The 21,314-nt window shown below is 39.7% G+C and overlaps 1 protein-coding gene across 1 annotated transcript in view; it reads right to left on the minus strand.

The window, feature by feature from the left end:
• Positions 1–284: 284 nt before the first annotated feature.
• The window catches only part of pkib (protein kinase (cAMP-dependent, catalytic) inhibitor beta), a 36,353-nt gene continuing 15,323 nt past the window's right edge, over positions 285–21,314 (minus strand). Inside the window, exons 2-3 of the mRNA XM_088626999.1 lie at positions 4,639–4,810; positions 285–1,323 (exon numbers count right to left, since the gene is read on the minus strand). Of these exons, the coding sequence (XP_088483125.1) occupies positions 1,235–1,323; positions 4,639–4,783 (234 nt within the window). The 5' untranslated portion in view covers positions 4,784–4,810 and the 3' untranslated portion in view covers positions 285–1,234. The remainder of the gene's footprint in view (positions 1,324–4,638; positions 4,811–21,314) is intronic.

Below are 21,314 nucleotides of genomic sequence, written 5' to 3' on the forward strand. Positions count from 1 at the left end.
TATAAAACGACCAATAGAAATAAGCTACTGTACTACATCATGTTCAACATTGAATTATTCAGCTTTCATTATGACAGGTCATTCTTACTTGACTTTTAAAATAACACAGTGGAGTTCTTTTACCTGCATTTTACAGTTATGTTCATGTTTACTTGTTTACTTTTTGAAATATTCATATCAAACTTTCAAATTGCTATGTTTTTTATCATTGTGACATCAAAGGAGGCCTTCAACAAGACTTTGTGCAAAATTACAGGTTCAAGAGAAAGAAGACAGCTACCACATTTTAAAGAACTCCAAAGTTTTTACTTAGGACATCAATTTAATCAATTTCAGAGTGATATAAACTGGAAAGATCTAAAAATCACAATGAGGAAACAAATGAGAAGTAAGAAATATGATGAATATATTTATATAGTATCTATAATATCAGCAGTCTCATCAAAAGTTGTGAAGCTTTAATAATGTAATTTTGTGACTGCAGAGTATACATTCCTACACATGGGACAACCTGCAGAAGACAAATCACCAAACCTGATATTTCAAGTATCGGACACATTAAAATATTTGGATGTTTTCTTTCATGGGCTTCTAAAGTATTTGAAACAAAGTATATAAACACTAAACAGTACATAAAGAAAACTACAATGTTCTTTATTTTTGTATGTAATTAACAGTAATACTTTCAGTATAAAACACAGAAGGTAGAACTTTAATTCCCGCACACTAGTAAATTCACAGGTATAAGATTAGGAAACATTATTCAAAGTTTACTATTCAGTACAGACCTACATCACCAAACGGAATGTTTACATTTTATTGTGCAAAAATAGTCATTCCTGCAGCTACATGGAATTATGTAAAAATGTTGTATTTACATTTGATAATAACAAGTACCTTCTTAAGAAAACAAAAGAAATAACATTTTGTGATTTCAGAACTACAGCACTGTCAGTGCAACTCTGACCAGTCTGTGTACAAGTACAGTGTTGTAACGATAATTCAAACACATAATTAACTATCCGAAATTTAGTGTCTCAATAAACCTGGAAAAATATCTCCTTTTCTCAGGACTAAGCCTTCAAGAACTCTGAGCTGCACCTGTGTGGCTGCCGTCCTGGAGTTGCATAGCGCTGGGCATTGCAATTACAGTTGTGTGGTCACATGATTCCCAGAACAAACAGCCCAAGGCAGTCAGTCAGCTCGTCAGTCAAGCTCAACGGATGAAGAGCTGTTATGTCCCATCACTCTTTTCCTGGGTTTCCAGAGGGCTCTTTGCTCCTTCTGAGGAGGAAGATGTTTCTCCAACTTGTCCTCCATCATCTGGCAAGCAAATAAAAGGTAAAGCTAAGACATTTTACAACGTAAACACAGATGTGTATTTAACACAGATTTATCTAACTGACCCTGTCAGAACTTAATGCACACGGTAAATGAAAGTGACGTATAGCATCGGGCATAAAGAGTGGATCCATATTAAAATAAGTGTCTTGAAATGAATAGTGAAAACCTGCAGGTGAAGTCAGTCTGGTTCTGGGGAATGAAAGCTGGATTTCTGGAGAACACTTGCTACACTTGCAACCAGCAGCCATATCACCCTGCAACTCACAACTGGCAGCCCACTGAAGCTAAGCAGGTGTGAGCCTAGTCAGTACCTGGATGGGAGACCTCCTGGGAAAAACTAAGGTTGCGGCTGGAAGAGGTGTTAGTGGGGCCAGCAGGGGGCGCTAACCCTGCGGCTCATGTGGGTCCTAATGCCCCAGTGTAGTGACGGGGACACTATACTGTAAACAGGCGCCGTCCTTCAGATGAGACGTAAAACTGAGGTCCTGACTCTCTGTGGTCATTAAAGATCCCAGGGCGTTTCTCGAAAAGAGTAGGAGTGTACCCCGGCGTCCTGGCCAAATTTCTCATCGGCCTTTATCATTAATGGCCTCCTAACAATCCCCCTCTATAAATTGGCTTAATTACTCTGCTCTCCTCCCCACTGATCGCTGGTGTGTGGTGAGCGTTCTGGTGCACCATGGCTGCTGTCGCATCATCCAGGTGGATGCTGCACATTGGTGGTGGTGGAGGGGAGTTCCCATTACCTGTAAAGTGCTTTGAGTGGAGTGTCCAGAAAAGCGCTATATAAATTTAAGCAATTATTATTATTATTATTATAACTTCAATAGGAAAGACTGGACTGACTGTCAAAGCATTACTCAGAGTGCAGGGAGCTTCCTTAGTCACCTCCAGGCCCAGACTGCCTGGTACTGTCGCTAATTGACACAGGCGCATGGCAGCGAACACAGAACACCCCCAGGCAGACTACTGAGCAGGCACAAACATAAGAGCTTTGACAGCTGGTGCGTTTTTTTCAATTAATTTCCAATTAACCTTCCTGCTTTAAACACAATTGAAATTGTAGGACATCAATTACGATTGTGAAGAAATTGTTAAACAACATTCACTGCAAAAACAAGGTTACTATTATTATTTTCACTTTGAACTTTGATGAACAAGGGTGGCACGGCGGTGCAGTGGTTAACATTGCCCTGGGTTCATTTCTGGACCGGGACATACTGGTACTGTAGGTTAATTGGCTTTTGAGAAATCTGTCCTTGCTGTGAGTGTGAATGTGTTCTCTGTGTGTGCCCAGTGATGGACTGGTGTCCCAGCCAGGGTGTACCCAGTTGCTTGCTGGGATAGTCTCCTCCATGACCCTGAATTGGATAAAGTGATTAGAAAATAGATGGATTTGATGAATAACAGTTCACTGATAAATGGCAAAGCATATTCTGACAAATGAGAAGATAAATGTCTGTGCTGTCTCTTTTGGGAACATCCCTCCATCATGCTGCAAGAATAAAGTTTTGAATTTTGCTCTCATCTCTGCTCATTTTTGCTCTCTCACAAAAAGGTATTTCTCTTCTGCAGCAGTCCTGGTTTTTAAACACCTGTTTTGCTTAGTGCTGCAGGAGTATTGAGCGCCAGTGCAGTTTTCACATACTTTTTGACTACTGCCCTGTTCTCAGACTGACCGCTGTCCGGACCCCCGCTAATAAAGTTACGTTCGTTCATGTTAGATGTTGGAGTCCTCCAAGGGTGCACGTCCTTTCATTTTTGTGGACAGGATATCATGGTGCATCTGAAATAAGGAGAGTCTGGGGTTTGTGATGGAGGGCTCTGGTGCTCGTAGATGGTGTTGTCCTTCATCCTTGCACAGTATGGTTCACTGCCAAGTGAACCCTAATCATTTGCAATGCTGTAGTAGAGGTCAGAGCACTCTGCAGGATATGATAACTACTCATTGTCTTACATTTCTATTGTAAAGTGTGTACAGAATTTACTAAACAGTTCCAAGCATACTCCAAGTAACTAAAACTTCAGCTGTGAAACTGTCATGCAGTTTCTGTATATAACAAATTCCCAGGGATTTCTTACGTACAGTGGGCTGACTGACCTCTCTACTTGTATGACAACTTTATTTCTACTCTGTTCATCGATTTTTAAAATCCATCCTTGGACCGGTGTTTGATCTGATACCAGTGCTTTTTTAATTTTATTTTCGTTAAAGTGACTGTATTTGATTTATCAGGCATTTCCACCCATATTGCGTTTTGTTGACTAATTGTGCTACTTTCTGTGAAACAGCCTTTTTATACAGCTTTACTGACTTTTCCTATATGTTTCTCCAGTGTAAAATACTAGGAACACAGATAGGTTAAATGAAGGCACACCTTACTGTATTGTTTGAATTTAAGATTCTTCTTCAGAGTCACTAGCAAACATTTGTGCACAGCTCAGGTCAATACCAATCCTTAGTGAATATACAAGAAACAGAACAGGAAAATGGTCCACTTATAAAATGCCAATTGTCTCTTATTTACTCTTGGCAAACATTCAGTGAATTTCATCCATAGTTTCATGTCAAACTCAAAACTCAGTGACCGATATTGTTATCTAGAATTAACACAATTTTACTTGAAAAGGTAAAATTGTTAAGAATTCATCTCCTGAGTGGATCAACCTGTTAATTCAGATCCGAAAATGAAAATAAGTGTTGATCCCAAAACATTAGCTCAAAACCACTTTATTTAACATTCTTCACATCAATTAGGTAACTGTTTTAGCTGCAAATAAAAAAGATATATATAGTGAATTTTAAACTTTGGGTTTTTCTAAGCACTGTCTTATGTTTTAACTGCATACTGGATTCATCTTCCTCCAAAATGATTAATTTCAGTGCAGTATACATTCTCTTTTTGCCTGATTTGTTTTAAGAAAATCATAGATGTGGAAACAAGGAAAGCTTCTGTAATTTCACTATAGGACTCGAAATTCAAGCAAACTCAAATTTCTAAAACAATGAATTAAAATTTCACATTAATGTCATTCTACCTGCTATTTGTCTTTATGTCAGTTTGCCATGTAAAGTTTTATATTTTTGAAGGATAAAATATGTTTTATTTTAACCTACCTAGACTATAATTTTTCAATTGTACATTTGTACACACATAATCACATTTTTGGCACTATACATCAACAATTTAAAACAGATAATGTACTGAATCCTGCACTGTATACAGAGCATTTGAGAACAGAACCCGGTCTGTGCGAGTTTTGTTTCCCTGCTGGAGGCAGCTTCATATTTACCGCTGACAGAGAGCTCCGACAGCTTGTCAGGAAGGTCGGCTGTGGCCGTTCCAGCAGGAGACCCCAGGATGTCAGGCAGGGCGTTCCTGCGGCCAGCTCTTCCTGTGGCTGCGAAGTCCGTCACGACAGGTTCGACATCAGTCATTGCTGGGTCCTGTCCTCACAGCATGATCTGAAAGAAGGCGCCGCCTCAGTCACTTCAGCCTTGTTTTAAATGTTTATCTGAGCACCATGAAACGCATCTTAATTGATTTCCTCCTGTGACAATCTCCCATTGTCGACGTAGTCCTGTGACTTCCTTTGTCCACATATTGATGGTCATTTGTCAGCTTCATGTCTGGAAGCGGTTGTATTGGTCTTTCTTCTCATTTCATATGTGTGAACAGTGCGTGCAAGAAAATGATTTATTACTATCTTCACCTCTCCATTTTTCAGTCAAGCGTACTGCTTTTTTTAATTACAGTTCAGGGGATAATTGCACTGCAAATACTGAGCATGCAACGTAAAGTAATTTCGACATCTTCTGACCTTCATCTTCACCTTGATGCAAGTCTAATTAACCCCATGTTCTCTGATTAGTAATTAGAATTCTCTGTGTTTTACATAATATTGTTTCAGCTACTCTTCACACAAAAGGTTGGTACTTATTCAATCTAAACTTAGCCTTCATCATATTTAGTATGTTTACATATCTAAGAAGAATCAGGGATATAGGTTCAGTTTCAAGGATCTGAGCAAGAGTAAATAAGAAGAAAATCATTTGTTTAATGTTAGATTCCATGGATTGAAAATTACCATTAAGGATAAACCTACAAAATCCCCAGATCCAAATGTTATTCTGCAAAAAAAAATACAGGCAAATCCTTGTTATAAACATGTGAATTTGAAGATGCTATCAAACAATTTTTGTACAAATCAACAAAAGAAAAATACATTCTAGACCCCATCCAGAATGGGCACATATATAGTTTATGCAATTCAAATTAACTAAGTGTGAGATTTTACAAATACAGTAGGTAAGAAGAATGTAATATACAGTATCTAACATAAAGCACTGAGTTTAAATGGGCAGCTCAGGAAAAGGTTTAAGATGCTTATGTTAGTAAATCATTGGGAGAACATGATGAATGCTAGCAGAGTGTTTGGGAACATTGCTTGAATATCGGTATATTGTATGTTCAGAATTGGGTACCATTCTACAAAAAATTAATTGTGGCATTATGATTAATTCACAGAACAGAAACCACAATAAATTCCTGGCTGATGATCCTGGTTAATTATTTAGATACAAGTGTGTGACAAGCCAGGTCAGGAAGGACTACAATTTCAGGCGACCTTCCACTAGAAGCATGAGAAAGGCTTTCATTATCTCACTGGGTGATGATTGTTAATTGATTAGATTATTGGCGCTTTCCAATACAGGGCAAATTAAGGATTTTGTTTGTTCTAGTGGTTGCTGGGTTAGAAAAGATGGCAGTGTGTTGTCAGAAACCACACGCAGGCATTTTTTTAAAGAGGAAAATTACAAAACCACAAGCAGACGACACAGAAATGGTTGATACACCACCGATATCCAGAAAAGCCCACAGTATGACTCTGAGATCTGACCGACCAGAGAGGTGGGCTTCCCCTGTCAGTTCAGACTGCCTTCAAGAACAGTCCTGGTCTTCAGCTACTGCTCTGGCAAAGTGTCTGGCTGCTGACACAAAGGCTTTCTATCCTACATAATTAATATGTAGTGTTTTGGTCGACCTACCCCCCAGCTATCAATGTACTGTAACCAGATACACTGCACAGTCCCATGCAGCCAGAGTTTAACTTAATGGAAAGAAATAGAGCGATCTCTTTACTGTGACGCTTTGTGAACCATGCTGCTTCTTATAGAATGTAGTACTTATTCTCTTTATTATGCATATACTGTATATATGGGCTGCATTGGAGCTGATTATCTGTTTTAAATTTACCTAACTTCTAAATGTCTTACTAGATAGGAATTAAGATTTACACAGTACAATAAACATAAATTTAGTAAGTAATGTGTTCTTCCGTGAACTTTATTTAACTGCTATTAAACAGATGCTTATGCATGTAAAGGACACACAAAAATAAATTTCAAATATTAGCTTCAGTATTATCACTATATTATTAATCAAGGAGAACAGGCATACAGATGATCAAGAAACAACGTATTGGAGTCAATGTCTCAGTTCCCTGAATGTGGCTTAAATAACGTCACTTCCTGTACTCTAACTCCAAACCTCTGTGTTATATTACATATACATATACATATACATATACATATACATATATACTGTATATGTGCTGGGTGTGTGTTTGTCTCTGTCCCTGCCCTGCGATGGCCTGGTGTATCCTCCAGGGTGTATCCTGCCTTGCGCCAGTTACTTGCAGGGAAAGGCTCTGGTTCACCTACAGTATAACCCTGAATTGGGTAAAGCGATTAGAAAATCATAGAGTGGATATGTCCTGTAGCTAATCATATTAAAAACACAATAAATGTGATTGGTTCCAATACTAATCTGTTTCAGTACTCATTCACACATATACTGAGACAGATAAATACATAAACAAGAAAATGATGAATGATTGATATGAAAATGTATATAATAAACTATACATTAGGAAACTATACTGTATATCCATCACTGTACAAATATATTTAAATAAACAATGCTTCTGCATTCTACAAAATCAAATCATTGTAACTGAAAGCCCTGCATAATTATCAAAACTCATAAATTACTGACTGTGAAGTTTTATTTATAAAGTTAATATCTCATGTACACAATTAATTTATAGTAGCAGGAAAATGGGAACACATACTGTAGCTGTTCAGCAAAGTTGGGAATTGGTCATGTGGGCAGCGCAATGTGTGTCAGTTGTTTGTTTCTCAATGACTCTGGGTATGATGCATGTGTGTGTGTGCATATGTGGGTGTGTGCTTGTCTGTGTGTGTGCATATGTGTGCATGTGTGCGTGTGTGTGTGTGTGTGCGTGTGTGTGTGTGTGTGTGTGTGTGTGTGCGCACAAAGGACAAAGGATATTCTGGGACAGAACTGCAGGATAGAAGCTAACTAATGCCTGTTTCAAAAAAGAACATAGGAAATATACCGTGAAAGTCTACAAAAAACAATGTAAACGTGTGCTTTAGACCTATAAGGGTTTTATGTTCTCTGGTGAAGCTGTTTATCCTGAATGATTTGTACTGTTTACTGCAAGTCTCTTTGTCACGCTCTGTTGATTCTGCTGCAAAGTTGGCCGCCGAACTTCCTCTTGATGTGAGAGCTGCTTCAACCTTAATTGAAGCACAAGTACCAGAGAAATGAAGGGTACAATACACTGCTTTGATCTCCGAAAATGCTTAATGTACAAAGATCGGCAGCGCGACAGCTCTTGCTCTTATTGGGCAGAAGGGAAAATGCACTTTTTTAACCCAACTGTTAGTGTACTGTAGCATGAAATTAGTTCCATCAAAAGCTTTCATAGGGCGTTCTTATGACATGGTTAGAAAGGACAGGAGGCAAACGTAAAACATATCCAACATAAAAACGGTTTTCTCACTGATGTTATTAATAATGGCACAAACTAAGTGGCATACAATATGGCAAAGTCAGATATTGCCTTTTGTTTTTTCTTAATATTGTTGCTTTGTCTCTGTTCTTTGCATTTCACGCGGGATATACTGAATGTCCCTAAATGTTCTTATTTCAGGATTTTTACAATATCTTTTTTATTTTTAATACAGTGAAACCAAGCACATTAAACTAATCAGACTAGGGTAGAACCCTATCCTCACAGGTCATGGATACCATCGCATTTGCTGACTAGAATCTCAGCTGAGTTCTACAGTAGGTAACTAAAGTGGTCACTGTAAAAAGATGTAACAAATTTTCATTTAACATTCTTTTTTTAAACAGTTGGAAAGTACAAGACTGGTGCTATATTGTGTCAGTTGTCTTAACATTTTAAATGTTGGAAAACGTTGACAGGTTTAGCTATACATACTGTATATCAAAGAACATTAAGTGTCTGTGTTCACTGGGAGCCAACAAAGGCAGATCTGTTTAGAAGCTCTTGAAGGACTGTGGTAAATACACATTACTGCCTTCTGTGTTTGCTCATACTATGCTTAATGACACTTTTCAAGTCTTGTTCTTACACGCCGAGCACTCAGAGTGCCCTGCAGAACCTTCCTATGATATCCCATTTTGTGGAAATTGTAAAATGATGCACACACATTTTTTAATCTTAATATTTCATCCAACACCACAATGCTCAAACTGGTTTTCCTCTCGTATTTGCCTGTATGTTGCAACATCCATTTTTCTTCAAACGGCGTGAAGGCCAATGATGATGCACCCCTAATCTGCTACACTGGTATGTTGCTCACTCTTGGACTGTTTCCCCTACAGTATCTGGGATATGTAACTCTTTCTCTCTTAAGGTTACTACTGGCATCATCCCTAACTAACCTCCTCATTGGCCAACTGCTCGCTCTGGAGGCACAGCCTGATCTATGCCTTGTTTGGTTGCCTTCCACTTTTTAACGATCAGCTTCCCTCACATACGTCTTTCCTCCACCCCATCTCCGCCTCTGCAGGCGCCCCGTATCCCGCGGCTGGTGGAGGAATCCTACTCCACTGGGCCCCTGAGCAAGGCCCTTCACCCCAACTGCTCCAGGGGTGCCGTATAAACGGCTGACCCTGTGCTCTGACCCCCAGCTTCTCTCCCTGTCTGTGTGTCTCATGGAGAGCAAGCTGGGGTCTGTGAAAAGACAAATTCCTGATGCAAGAAATTGTATATGGCCAATAAAGTGATCTTATGTAATACTTTCTGTACACTTTATTCTTGGGTGTTGTTATTCCTAGTGAAATATTACTTGATACTTCAAACTGTCATGACTCCAAGCTTTAAAGAAACAAAATGTGAAAGCTGAGTACTTTTGCAAGTACCAGTAAATATCTTAAAAACAATACATCCTTCAGCAAACCAATCTTTCTATACTATTTTTTGTATCTGTAGACTCCCGATGTCTTTCATCTATTTTAGTTTTTTAAAGTAAAATGAAACAAAACCAGCCTGTTAAACATCCTATAAGCTGTGCTACTCCCCCCAAAAAAATAAATTAACACAAAGAAGAGCATTGCCTACACCATTTTGCTATAAATCATATTTTTCCAAGGACTGAATTCTTTTCTCCAATGAATTTAAAATTCTAATTCATTTAAAAAATGAAAAGAGGAAAAAAAAGTGAAAAGTGAATGATTTTTTTTTACTTTTAAGATAACTACAACATTAGTAACGAAAATAACAGGATTTCTCTGTCAGAAAATAAAATAAGACATACACTTTAGGGACCTTTGTTCACCAGTAAAAATACCCATATTTTATTTTCATTGTTTGGAACACAGTGAAAATACGGAAGAACAAATTAACCCACCCACTGCATTAAGGAATCATGAATCATCTTGTAAAGCACTACTGACCTCTGCCCTCCTACATCTCCACCCACAGTGAAGAAAAATGACTTTATACAATATATCCGTTAAAGTGAATCAATTCTGATTTCCTAAGGTCATTCTTTTCTCTTTTTGTAATTAAATGTGACATGAAACATCTTTTGTGCTGTTGTCAGGGCCCTTAAACATGATATATGATGGGGAAAAGATGAAGCAAAGTTGCATTTTAAAAACTAGGAGACAAACATTTCCCCAAATACATTACATTCTGCATTATGAGGTGACAATAACAACGGAGGCCTGTGCATACCCAAATCTTAAATAACAGTATTTCCATTTTCACTTTGCATGCAACGCCAAAGCTAATTAATTTTGCAGGATGATAAAGGAAGTTTTGAGTATCCCCAAGGCCCCTTCACACTCATTTAATTAATCCTGTTGAATATTTTAACATTTAATCCTGTTCCATATTTTATCTGTCATCAGATAACGACTCTACAGGTTCCTGAGTTAGATTATGAAACATGAGTTGGAATATTAAAAAATACTTTACACTTAAAACCACACGAACGAGGTACTGTGCATATATGTTGTAATATATGTCCAAAAATGCCCTAAGGATAAGTGCTCTTCTAAAATGCTTTACACAAGTCAAATGTAATCATGTTTGCTGTTAAACTTATAAGAAAAAAAAGATCTAATTTCACTATTAAAAACACAACCAGGCTTTTTCTGTATTTCCAGTGACAACACCAGATTATAAAGTTTCCTGAAGTCATCAAACCTTTCTTAAGGGCAGGTGTTGCAGATAAGCCGTTAGTGATATTGGTGGACCAGGAGGTGGCGGTCCTCCCTCCGGGCTAGAAACTAGATTACAGCCACAGTACAGTGAGTACAGTGGAGACACCGTGCTGTACGAGGTGCCGTCTGTCGATGAGCTGTTAAACCAAGGTCCTAACTACTTGGTCATCAACAATCCCATGGTCATTTAAAAAAAGTAGAGGTGTCAACCCCAGTGTCCTTGCTAAATTAACGCTGGGCTTCTACAAACCGGCCTCTCTAAACTTCCTCCTTAATTCACTGAGTCAAAGAATTTCTCACTTCACCCTCGGGTCTGTGTAGTGGGACTGCTGGCACATGATGGCAGATGCACATCACATGGTGGGTGTTAAAAACTGAGATATAATCAATAAGGCCCCCATCACATTAGAATAATCTCATGCAGGCAGTGCATCCCATCTTGGCCACCCTATTGCCAATAGGGTGGCAATAGGTGAGAAGCTAACACTGTAAATTACTGTAAAGTAGCTGTATAATGAGTCACACTGTCGCCGGACACCAGCGCAGCTTACAGGACTAAAGCAGTGCAGATACCCCTTACATAGATGGTTGTGGGAGTAGGGAACAAGATGCCCAGACATGTTGTTGAAGCTGATACTCTAACTGCTTTCAGGAAACAGCTGGATTAAATCAAGGTACAAAGGCATGAGGAGGAAGGCATAACTGGAGGTAGAAGGAGTTCAGGTGGGCAGCTGCGTCAGCATGTGTAGGCTGCCAAGGAACAAGTAATAGGTTTATTCCATGCTGAAAAGAGAAGAAAGAAAACACAGCGTTTCGGCTGTGGAGCCTTCTTCGGCTGTCACAACTGGAGGTAGCTTTCTCTCTATGCATCCAGACTTCCTGGTAAGAGTCACTGCACAGGACACATCGCGGAACTAGTTCCTGGCCAGGACGTCAGTCTAGAGCAGGGTACCCACACAAACACAACCCAGGCACACCAGTTAGGTGGAAGAGACTGGAGCACTAGCAGGAAACCCTTCCTTGCTCGGGGTTGCTGCCCAGGTTGACCCAAGAGCTGCAACAGCTTTGATTTCCATGTGGTCCTAAGCAAGTTTTCTTCATTGCAAAGTTTCAAAGGTAAGTGATATAGACTTCGAGCAAGTAATTTTGTACCGTACTAGAGCACTAAAATAAGAGGTCTCTACCACCACCATTTGTGGATGTGAGGGCCTGGGAGAGTATTACAATATATAATCACAGAGTGACATTTAATATTGAGCATGGTAACCAGAAATAGAGGTAGAAACAGTAGACTGACAGCTTGAGTCAGTGATTCTAGAGACAAGGCCATCAAAGGTGAAAATTAATATCCTTTACAACAGCACAATTTCTCTAAAGGTGGCTGTCAAAATGTTAACATTTTCTGATGAGCCTAGGCAACCTCTATAAGCAGCACAGATAATGATATGCATAAAACGTGTTAAATATTCAACAGATGGTGTGCAAACTCCAGCGTATCTGGGGAATAGGAGATAATCATCTTGTAGATGTCACAAGATTTAGAATTTAATCAAACCTCGTTAATCAACAAGAAAGATTTTCATTCCAGTCTGCAGCCTATTTATAGCCTTAAAAAAGTAAATGTGCATAAAAGGCAGTATAGTGATATGCCTGACCCTGTTTCCACTTTTACTGTCTTTTGTTTGAAGGTAGCCTGAAAAATATCTTAGACTGAATAAAAGGACACAGTATGTCCGGGACAAATGCAGAACATTTAAAGAGCACATGAGCCTTCCCTATGGGCTCTCGTATTCTAGGTGTCTCTGTCTTTATCCTTGAAAATCACTTAAGTGGGCTAAACCATGAGCTCATCACTCCTGCAGCTGACTTGCAGATCACAGCTGTCACAGTCTGCAGTAGTGCTTTAATTCTCACTGTTCCCCCACCATGACCACCACCCAGGAAACTGAAATATTCCCCCCTGTAAACTGCACTACCTTTACCAAACAGTCACGCACAGAATCTAATTAACAGAGTTCCTTCATTTTGGTCAAAATGGTATTTTCACAATAAAACTATCAGCACAATTCCACCAAAAGCTGCCACCAGTACACATAAATGTAGCAGAAAAGAGAAGATACATTTCAATGTGGATGAATTTTCCTCCTTTATACATCTTTTATCTTTTCTTAGCTTCAATTGCCCCTGGCGTTTATGTACAAAACTTCATAAATGTCTTCCCTGCAGCTCACAGCTTTGCTACTCAGAAATCTGCTGATCTCAGGGCCCCTGGGAGTGTGCCAGTGCCACCATTCATTTACATTTGAGCTCATCTTTGATTTTGGATTTACTTAGTCAGCACTATCCGGAGATGTTCAGGTGGGCAGCTGCGTCAGCATGCGTAGGCTGCAAAGGAACAAGTAATAGGTTTATTCCATGCTAAAAAAAAGAAGAAAGAGAACACAACGTTTCGGCCGTGGAGCCTTCTTCAGGTGTGAGCAGATGCAGATGCAGATGCCCTCCGGCTCCTGAACTGTCACCTGTCTTGCTTCAGAAGAGAGGAGCCTGACATTGACAACTCCCGATCCTTCCCTTTCACTCTTCCTATCAACCCTCGCCTCTCATACGTCAACTGCATTTCAGACACCACTGGACATCCATATGCTTTCTTTATAGAAATAACCCTGATTAATCTACTTAACCGCAATTGTTTTCGCATTTTGAGAAAATAGTCTGAGCACAAATTCAATGTTTATATTGTTTGAAAGCTGCACTAATCTCTAACAGATATTGGAATAATGTTTATTTTTCTATGTCTACAGGCCTGGTAATAATTGCATACAGCAGTGACTACTATTCCTTTGTGTATTTTATTCATCGGGCTGATTTTAACATGATGTGAGTGTATCATTTCCAGGAAGACTGAAGGGGACATTGCTTTCAGTTCAGCATGACCAAACACAAAAGAGTTAAACCAAGTACCTCCAATGCAGGCTATACATACTGTAGCTATCAAAACTTCACATCTATATTTAAGACAGGGTTTTTTATTTCAAATCCGTTTATTGTTGTTTACAACAGAAGATTGCACTTGAAATTAAAATAAAGAAAGAGATACAGAACAGTACGATTTTAAATTGTATTACTGACATCTCTTGTATGTCAAATAATTGTGGTTCACAAGTGTCTTTTGATGTAGACTACATGTGGACAAAACGATATGTAATAGATGTGAATTGTGCAAGACAGTCATAAAGAAGAGCTAAGGCTGCTATAGACTATACAGAAACATCAAAAGGATTTTAAATCAAAGGACAGTACTCAACACATTTTGTTCATTAATAGTGGTAGTGTAGTGAGATGGTGTCGGCGAGGATGCAGACAGGAATTCAGGCTCTTTTTTAATGGAAACTGCTCTTCATTGCCGGCACAGCAGCAAAGACAGCGGCAGACAAAGACAAGGTAACTAGGCTATAACACACAAGGGTCACTTGGGCTACAGGTACATAGCTATAGGGTGGTTAAGTGTGAACAGGTATAAAAGGGTGTAAACTGGGGATAACTATTTACATGACAGCCCAACAGCCCACAACAATGTGCAACTGCACCGGAAGGTCACCTGAAGAAGGCTCCACGGCCGAAACGTTGTGTTCTCTTTCTTCGCTCTTCAGCATGGAATAAACCCGTTGTTCCTTTGCAACTTAAATGCATGTCAGACAAGCAGTGTGAGTAAAAAAACATCGGTGTGTGCCAGTGGTGGGGGTAGAGTTCAGTAATCTGACAGCTTGTGGGAAGAAACCGTCTCTGAATCTGGAGGTTCTTGCCTTTATGCTACTATAACGCTCACCAGAGGGAAGGGGGAGAAAAGTGAGAAACCAGGATGATTGTTATGCTTAGCGATACTCTCAGCCTTCCAGAGACAGCGAGTGGGGAAAATGTCCGAAATAAAGGGGAGCTGTACAGTACTCCAGTGATGGACTGGGCTGACCTGACCACCCCCTGTAACATCTTCTGGTCAGACAACAAGCTTCTGCCAAAGATGCTGAGCTGCTATTTATCCCCTTTAAAAGACAAATTTAAAACAATGTTCTGTTATAACTAATTAGTTCTGAGGATACACTTCCACTGAACATCTTAACATTATGAAAATTAAGCCATATTTATAAACCCATTTATTGTCAGCTTTTATTTATTACCATAAAAACACATGGTTTTCTTCAATGTAAAATTTCCAAGATTTTACCAATTACAAAATCAGAATAATTATGTATTTTAATATATTGCAATTAATCAAAATGCAAAAGGAATTGGAAGACAGCTCCAGCGGTCTGAACTGATATTTTGCCCTACTACCAATCTCCAATTGCCAACCAGGAGATACAAAGCAAAGCAGTCAGTTAAATGTCAAGCAGCAAACCACCTATAAAAAAGCTTGTCAGATCCTTTTCTTATAACTGATGTAATTGTTTCAACTCATTAAATTTATGTTCTGAAGTTCAAAGGTAAATGTACAGTCCAGCCCAGAGCCACAGCGGCTCATCAGTTCAGATAGAGCTCACCCTGGTCTCCGTAGCATTAAACAGACAAGAGAGCACGCCATTCCTTCACAGGGATCTCCACCAGCCATCCTGGTCCCCACAGCTGGGTGAACTGGAAAAACTGGGATAAAGCACCTCGCTCAAAGTACACCAGCAGCAGCTGCAGCAGGGGCTTGAACCCACAACCTAACACTCAAGTACAAAGCCTTATCCAGTGGGCTACAGCACTCAGATGAGCTAAAGAACTCAGATTTTCACAAAATTATGTATATAAACAAATAACCTCACAAAGGTCCATTAAGAACACTTGGTGTAAACAGCCGTTCAGGTTGTACTTAACTACTTAGTCTCATTTATTACCTTCTAGGGGAAAGCTTTATTATTATTACGCTGTCAAATGTATCGATTCCTACAGAAAAAAAGCTTTCAATGTGAAAATGAACACTATCTATGTTACAGAAGAATAACTGTTATGTTACACCAATATCGGTAACTCCAATTTAGTGTAAATGAAGTTGCATTGCGTTACAAAAATGCTTTAAGACATAGAAACAGAAAGGGAAAAACAGACAAAATGGTCTATATACTGCCTGTGAAATAATAATTGTGAACTTTTGTTATCGACAGACATTTAGAAGCTGTTACACTAGACAATTTGTATATTAATGGAAGGAATGCTTTGTTACTACCATCCCAATTGGTCTTGAGTACAGTACTCGAAATATCCTGGTGAAAACAGGGCTGTATTGACAAATAACACTTCTGTCTATATTCCCAAAATAAAAACATTAAGACATTGTTTCAGGAGAGTTTTAACAAAGGTAAAACAATATGACTTTAAGATGAGTATTAAATAACATTTGAGGTCTTATTTTATTTTTAATGTTTGGATACTGACTATACTATTTTTCTTAATCAAATAAAAGAAATAAAAAAACAGATATGTGTTTTATATAAGTCTGAGCCATTTTCTGTTGCACAACCACAAAATTATCCATTATCAATGATTATTTTTTATTAAATATATTTTTTTAAGAACAATATGCTAAGAACGGGAAAAAGCATGTAGAAAGCCTGTTGTTTGACTAAATGAAGCACATATATCACAATAACAATTAGGGTATGAAACCACCTATAAAGCAAAATCAATTTTTAATTAGGGTTAGATGGAAGGAAAGAAATCTTAACAAGTTGATGAAGAGCTGCAGGTTTGTTGGATGAAAGGTTTTTAATCCTGTACTATTTTTAGTAAAGCTGTGTGCTATGGCAGATGATTGAGATGAAATTAAAACCCACAGAACAAGCCCTACAACAACAGCCTAGAATAATAAGCTGCAACAATTCCGGACTGGTATATTTTGTCACAACTGTTTGTGTTCAAATTATTTATCTTATTCTCTTTCCACACAAAACAATGTGTTTGTCATACAGTAGTAAGCTCAAATAGCAGTTAGTTTTAGTTACACATTATCTGTCCAAAACATATGAATTAGTAATTTAGTTAGCAAATTAGATGTTGAAATAAAGACATTAAAAATTAAGGTCTAATTAGAATGTTTGTTTTACACATAACAACTTTTGAAATTTTAAACGTATCTCAGAAGATATTCAGAAAGTCTTCCATTAAGAGGTATTTAAGACCACTGCTGTTTAGCATGATGGTTTCTTTATGAAGCTGTCTTTATCAGGGCTGTCCAGTTCTGATTCTGGTCAGTATGCCAGTGTAACGGGGGGCGTCCAAAACAATCCTGAAGGGGAAACCAGGTAGCAGTCCAAAGTCGATTGCTGGGAGATCCATCCAAAGAGAGACAGGAACGGGGACGAGGAATCAGGAACTGTCACGATGGTCGTCCCTCCTCTTAAGGGCGCTCTGACCCTTTCGTATTCTAGTTGATTATGTGCACCTGCCCCCTGTTCTGTCTCCTCATTTAAGCCTGGCGCTCCCGCTATGCCTGGCTCAGCACTGGGAGATGGACACCCGGAAGCCCGCCTACCAGCGGGTCCAGGAGAGACCCGACGGCACAGGCTTCATCACAGCATCCCGACCATCTGAGTCCGGGGCTTGGAGCGCCTGGCCTCGTTAATCTGTTTTTATTTCCTGTTCCTGTTCCGGATCCCGTTCTAGTTTTTAACCTTGTTTGTTTCAGATGGATCCCCCAGCTCCTGGACTCTGGACTGCGCCTTGGATTTCCCCCTTGGGCTATCTGGATCAGTTTGCCTCCGCTACACCCCCCGAGTACCCCTGTCACGACCCCCTGTCTGTAAACACGTCCTAGTCCTCTACGTCTTCTCCCTGTTGTCCTCCTTACGTTCGGATTATACCGTCTGCATGGGGTCCTGAGCTACACTTCACAGGAGCCTGGACTGGCTCCTGTTACAGGGACTAGGAAGTTAAAAACATGACGGAGCCGGGTGCTCCGAGCCCTGGACCCAGATGGTCAGGACGCCTGGGGAATAAGACCTGCCCTTGGGCTACCTGCGAGCCCAGGGAATAGGCAAGCCTTGTGGCGTCCATCGGAGGCACAGGGTTTAAATACACATGGAACAAGGGGCAGGTGAAAGTAATAATGAAACTAAATACAAAAAAGGGTTGGAGCGCCCTCTAGAGGAGGGATGACGATCGTGACAGTCAGTAGTTATTCTCTTTAGAGCACCAGTGCCAAAGAGCCTGGAAAAGCTGAAAACAGGTCTTATTAAGCCAATGCTCATCTGCTTTGGGTCATTAAGAACTGAGCCCCTCTCAGGACTGGGACTGGACCCTAATCAATATGATCTACAGGATCATTCCTATACTAGCATCACTTAGTATTCACTCAGTAATGTGTTAACTGTGTTAACAAACAGCAACATATAAGAATTAATATTAATATAACTATATAACTAATATAATAATCATATATTGCAGTTATAACTTATACAGTACCCACTTTAGGTTAAATCCTAAGTTCATATGTAAGTACCTGAACAGATTGTATCAAAAAGACTCTGTACATGATAATCATAATTACATTCAACTGTAAGCACCTTAAATTCTCATCTGGAAAATGAATTACAACAAAACGGATCAGCTATGACTTGTCTTTACTTGGGGATCAACTCAAGTGTTAGTTAATTTTAAAAAATCAGCACTGTGTGATGCCTATTAGCAAACATGCTGTGGCAGAAAATGAACAAGACTTTACCAAAATGCACAGGAGTGTTTGTCTAGAGACCAGGTTTGCATTTCCCAGCAAGCCTGAATTATTCAGAAGACATGGTTATTGATGGACATATTTGCCTTGCTGCCTGTGGGCTGTGAGACAAGTAAACACAGAGCAAGACAGGGATGATCAAAGGGTGTTCCTAACGATTTACTGTTCCACAGACTTCAGGGTACATCACGAGAATCCCAGCATGAAACAATAACCAGTCAACGGTGACTGGCCATTCCTGGAGAGGTTGTTAGCCAGTCTCCATAGGGATGGGATGGTCACAGGAAGACAGGAGAGAGAAGAAGGAAAGGCAGAAGTTGAACAGTGGCAGAGCTCCTTTTTCGAACTGGCCTGGGAACCAGAGGATGGCTAGGTAATGTCCTCATTATCATCCATAAGAGAGCTTGCTGTTTTATATTAATCAACACTGATCTTGCGTTGTGGAATCCTCAGGCTAAAAACATTTTCATCAGGGATGGGGCATCTCGGTGTTGCCTCACACGTAGCGGCCCTGGGTTCAGTTCCCGGGATGCTACCTGCGTGATTTTTGGACGTTCTCCTCATATTTGCTGTGGTTTTCTCTGGGGGCTCCAGTTTCCTCCCACAGTCCATGGACATACTGGTAGCTTAACTGGCTTTTGGGGAAACTGGCCCTGGTCTCACGGTCTCAGGGTGTGTGTCTGTGTCTGCCCTGTCATGGACTGTCTGACCCTTGTCTTGTGCCTGTTGCCTGCTGGGTTAGAGACCCTGCTGAGACCCTGAATTGGATAAAGTGGATAGAAAATGGATGTTTTTGATATGATACAGTTTTTTTAAGTTAGGAAACCAAGCACATTTAAAATTTAATTATTTACTGAAAATACATTGCTTATTGCTCTCTATAGATAATAATGAAGATCTACTTGAATTAGCAGTGTACTGTGCTAGATAGATTTTAAAAGAAAAATGATCTCATCTTTCTTTGAATGATTAATGGTCTAACATGCAATTCTCCATTATTATTAGCAGGGTGAGAATGAAAATGAGATCACTAATGGATGGAGAGATAAATTGGTCAGTTTATTTCAAATTCTGACACAATAAATCATTGCCAATGATGCCCCTTAATGCTCCTAAAGCCAAGGAAAACCTCAATCTTACTTTTTAATATTCAAAAGGACAACATGACCCCATAAGTTACAGCATGTGCTGTGACTTAACATTCGATGTTTTTGTTTCAGAAAAGCATGACACAAAAGAAAACTGACTGACTTAAAATGAGACAAAGGTACCTGAAACCTAGACAACAGACATGGCAGACAAGAGATACTGTAAAATGCGACATAACTTACGGGAAACTTTTCAGGGTGTCTTTCTGTTATAGCTAAATATTTGCTCCCCTTTTTCCTCACACAAAAACAAATGGTAAAATCGAATTCCTGAATGGCAATCTTGAGAAATGTGCCTCAGTACTATGCTGTATCTGTCCGTTAAACTAGAAAGGAAATGGTGAACCTGAACAACAAACAATACAATAAATAAATAAAATCTAGTTTATTACATGCTAATGCCCTTTTCAGTTTTTCTTTTCTGATTCATTGAAGCTGATTGACATGGCAGGTTCCCCATCAGAATTACTGAAATGTCCCCTCTGGTTAGCACAATCACTCGATAACCTTAGTATATTAACAATTAAAATGTCACGCAATGTACACCTAGAGGGCGCTGCTCTTCTGTCCTGTTCCTAGTTCCCTGTGATTATTCCTGTCTTTCCGGTGTGTCTTGTTGTGTCGCCTATTTACTTCCTGCTTCTGCATATGGCAGACGGTGATCCCGTTGGTGAGGATGCTCTCGATAGTGCAGCGGTAGAAGTTCACCAACACAGGTACTGGCATCCCCTATCGCTTTAGGCACCTCAAGAAATAAAGGCGCTGCTGAGCCTTCTTCAAGATAGAGTCAGTGTTCACAGTGCAGGTTAGATCTTCAGAAACATGAATTCCCAAAAACCTAAAGCTGGTGACTGTTTCCACTTCTGTTCCATCAATACTGAGTGGGCTGTGAGTGTGTGGCCTGTGTCTTCGAAAGTCCACTATTAGCTCTTTCATTTTCTTTACGTTCAAGTCCAGGTTACTGCTATGACACCACCTCAGCAGCTGTACGACTTCATCCCTGTAAGAGAAGACTTGTCATAATCGCTGATCAGGCCTATTACAGTGGTGTCATCCGCAAATTTAATGATGCGCTTGTTGCTGTGTCTTGCTGTGCAGTCGTGATTTAACAGGGGGTACAACTTTGGACTCAGACAGCAGCCTTGTGGGGTGCCAGCGCTTAGGGTGAGTGGTGTTGATGTTTAATTACCTATCCACACGGCCTGTTAAGGATCCTGAGCAAAGAACAGAGTGCTGTTTGCCTGGAGCTCAAACAACCTACATTACAGTTTATTAAACTGACGTTTCAGCAACACAAGATGAATATAATTCCATTAGTCAGCACCTCAGTAACCATGGGTGTGCACTCAATAACCCGTGATGTAGACAGGCTCCTAGCAAAGGTTCACGAAGACTCAGTGGTCACCATTAAGTGGTCACCGTTGGAACACATAACACTGGAGGAAACCACACACTTTCCTTAAGAAAACAAACTCAGAGACCTTGGAAACAAACTGAAGGGTAGGATTAAATCAGTGGTTTTCTCAGAAAGCTGAGGAACTG

Source organism: Lepisosteus platostomus, chromosome 3, assembly GCF_059453375.1.
Source record: "Lepisosteus platostomus isolate fLepPlt1 chromosome 3, fLepPlt1.hap1, whole genome shotgun sequence".
Lineage (NCBI taxonomy): Eukaryota > Metazoa > Chordata > Actinopteri > Semionotiformes > Lepisosteidae > Lepisosteus > Lepisosteus platostomus.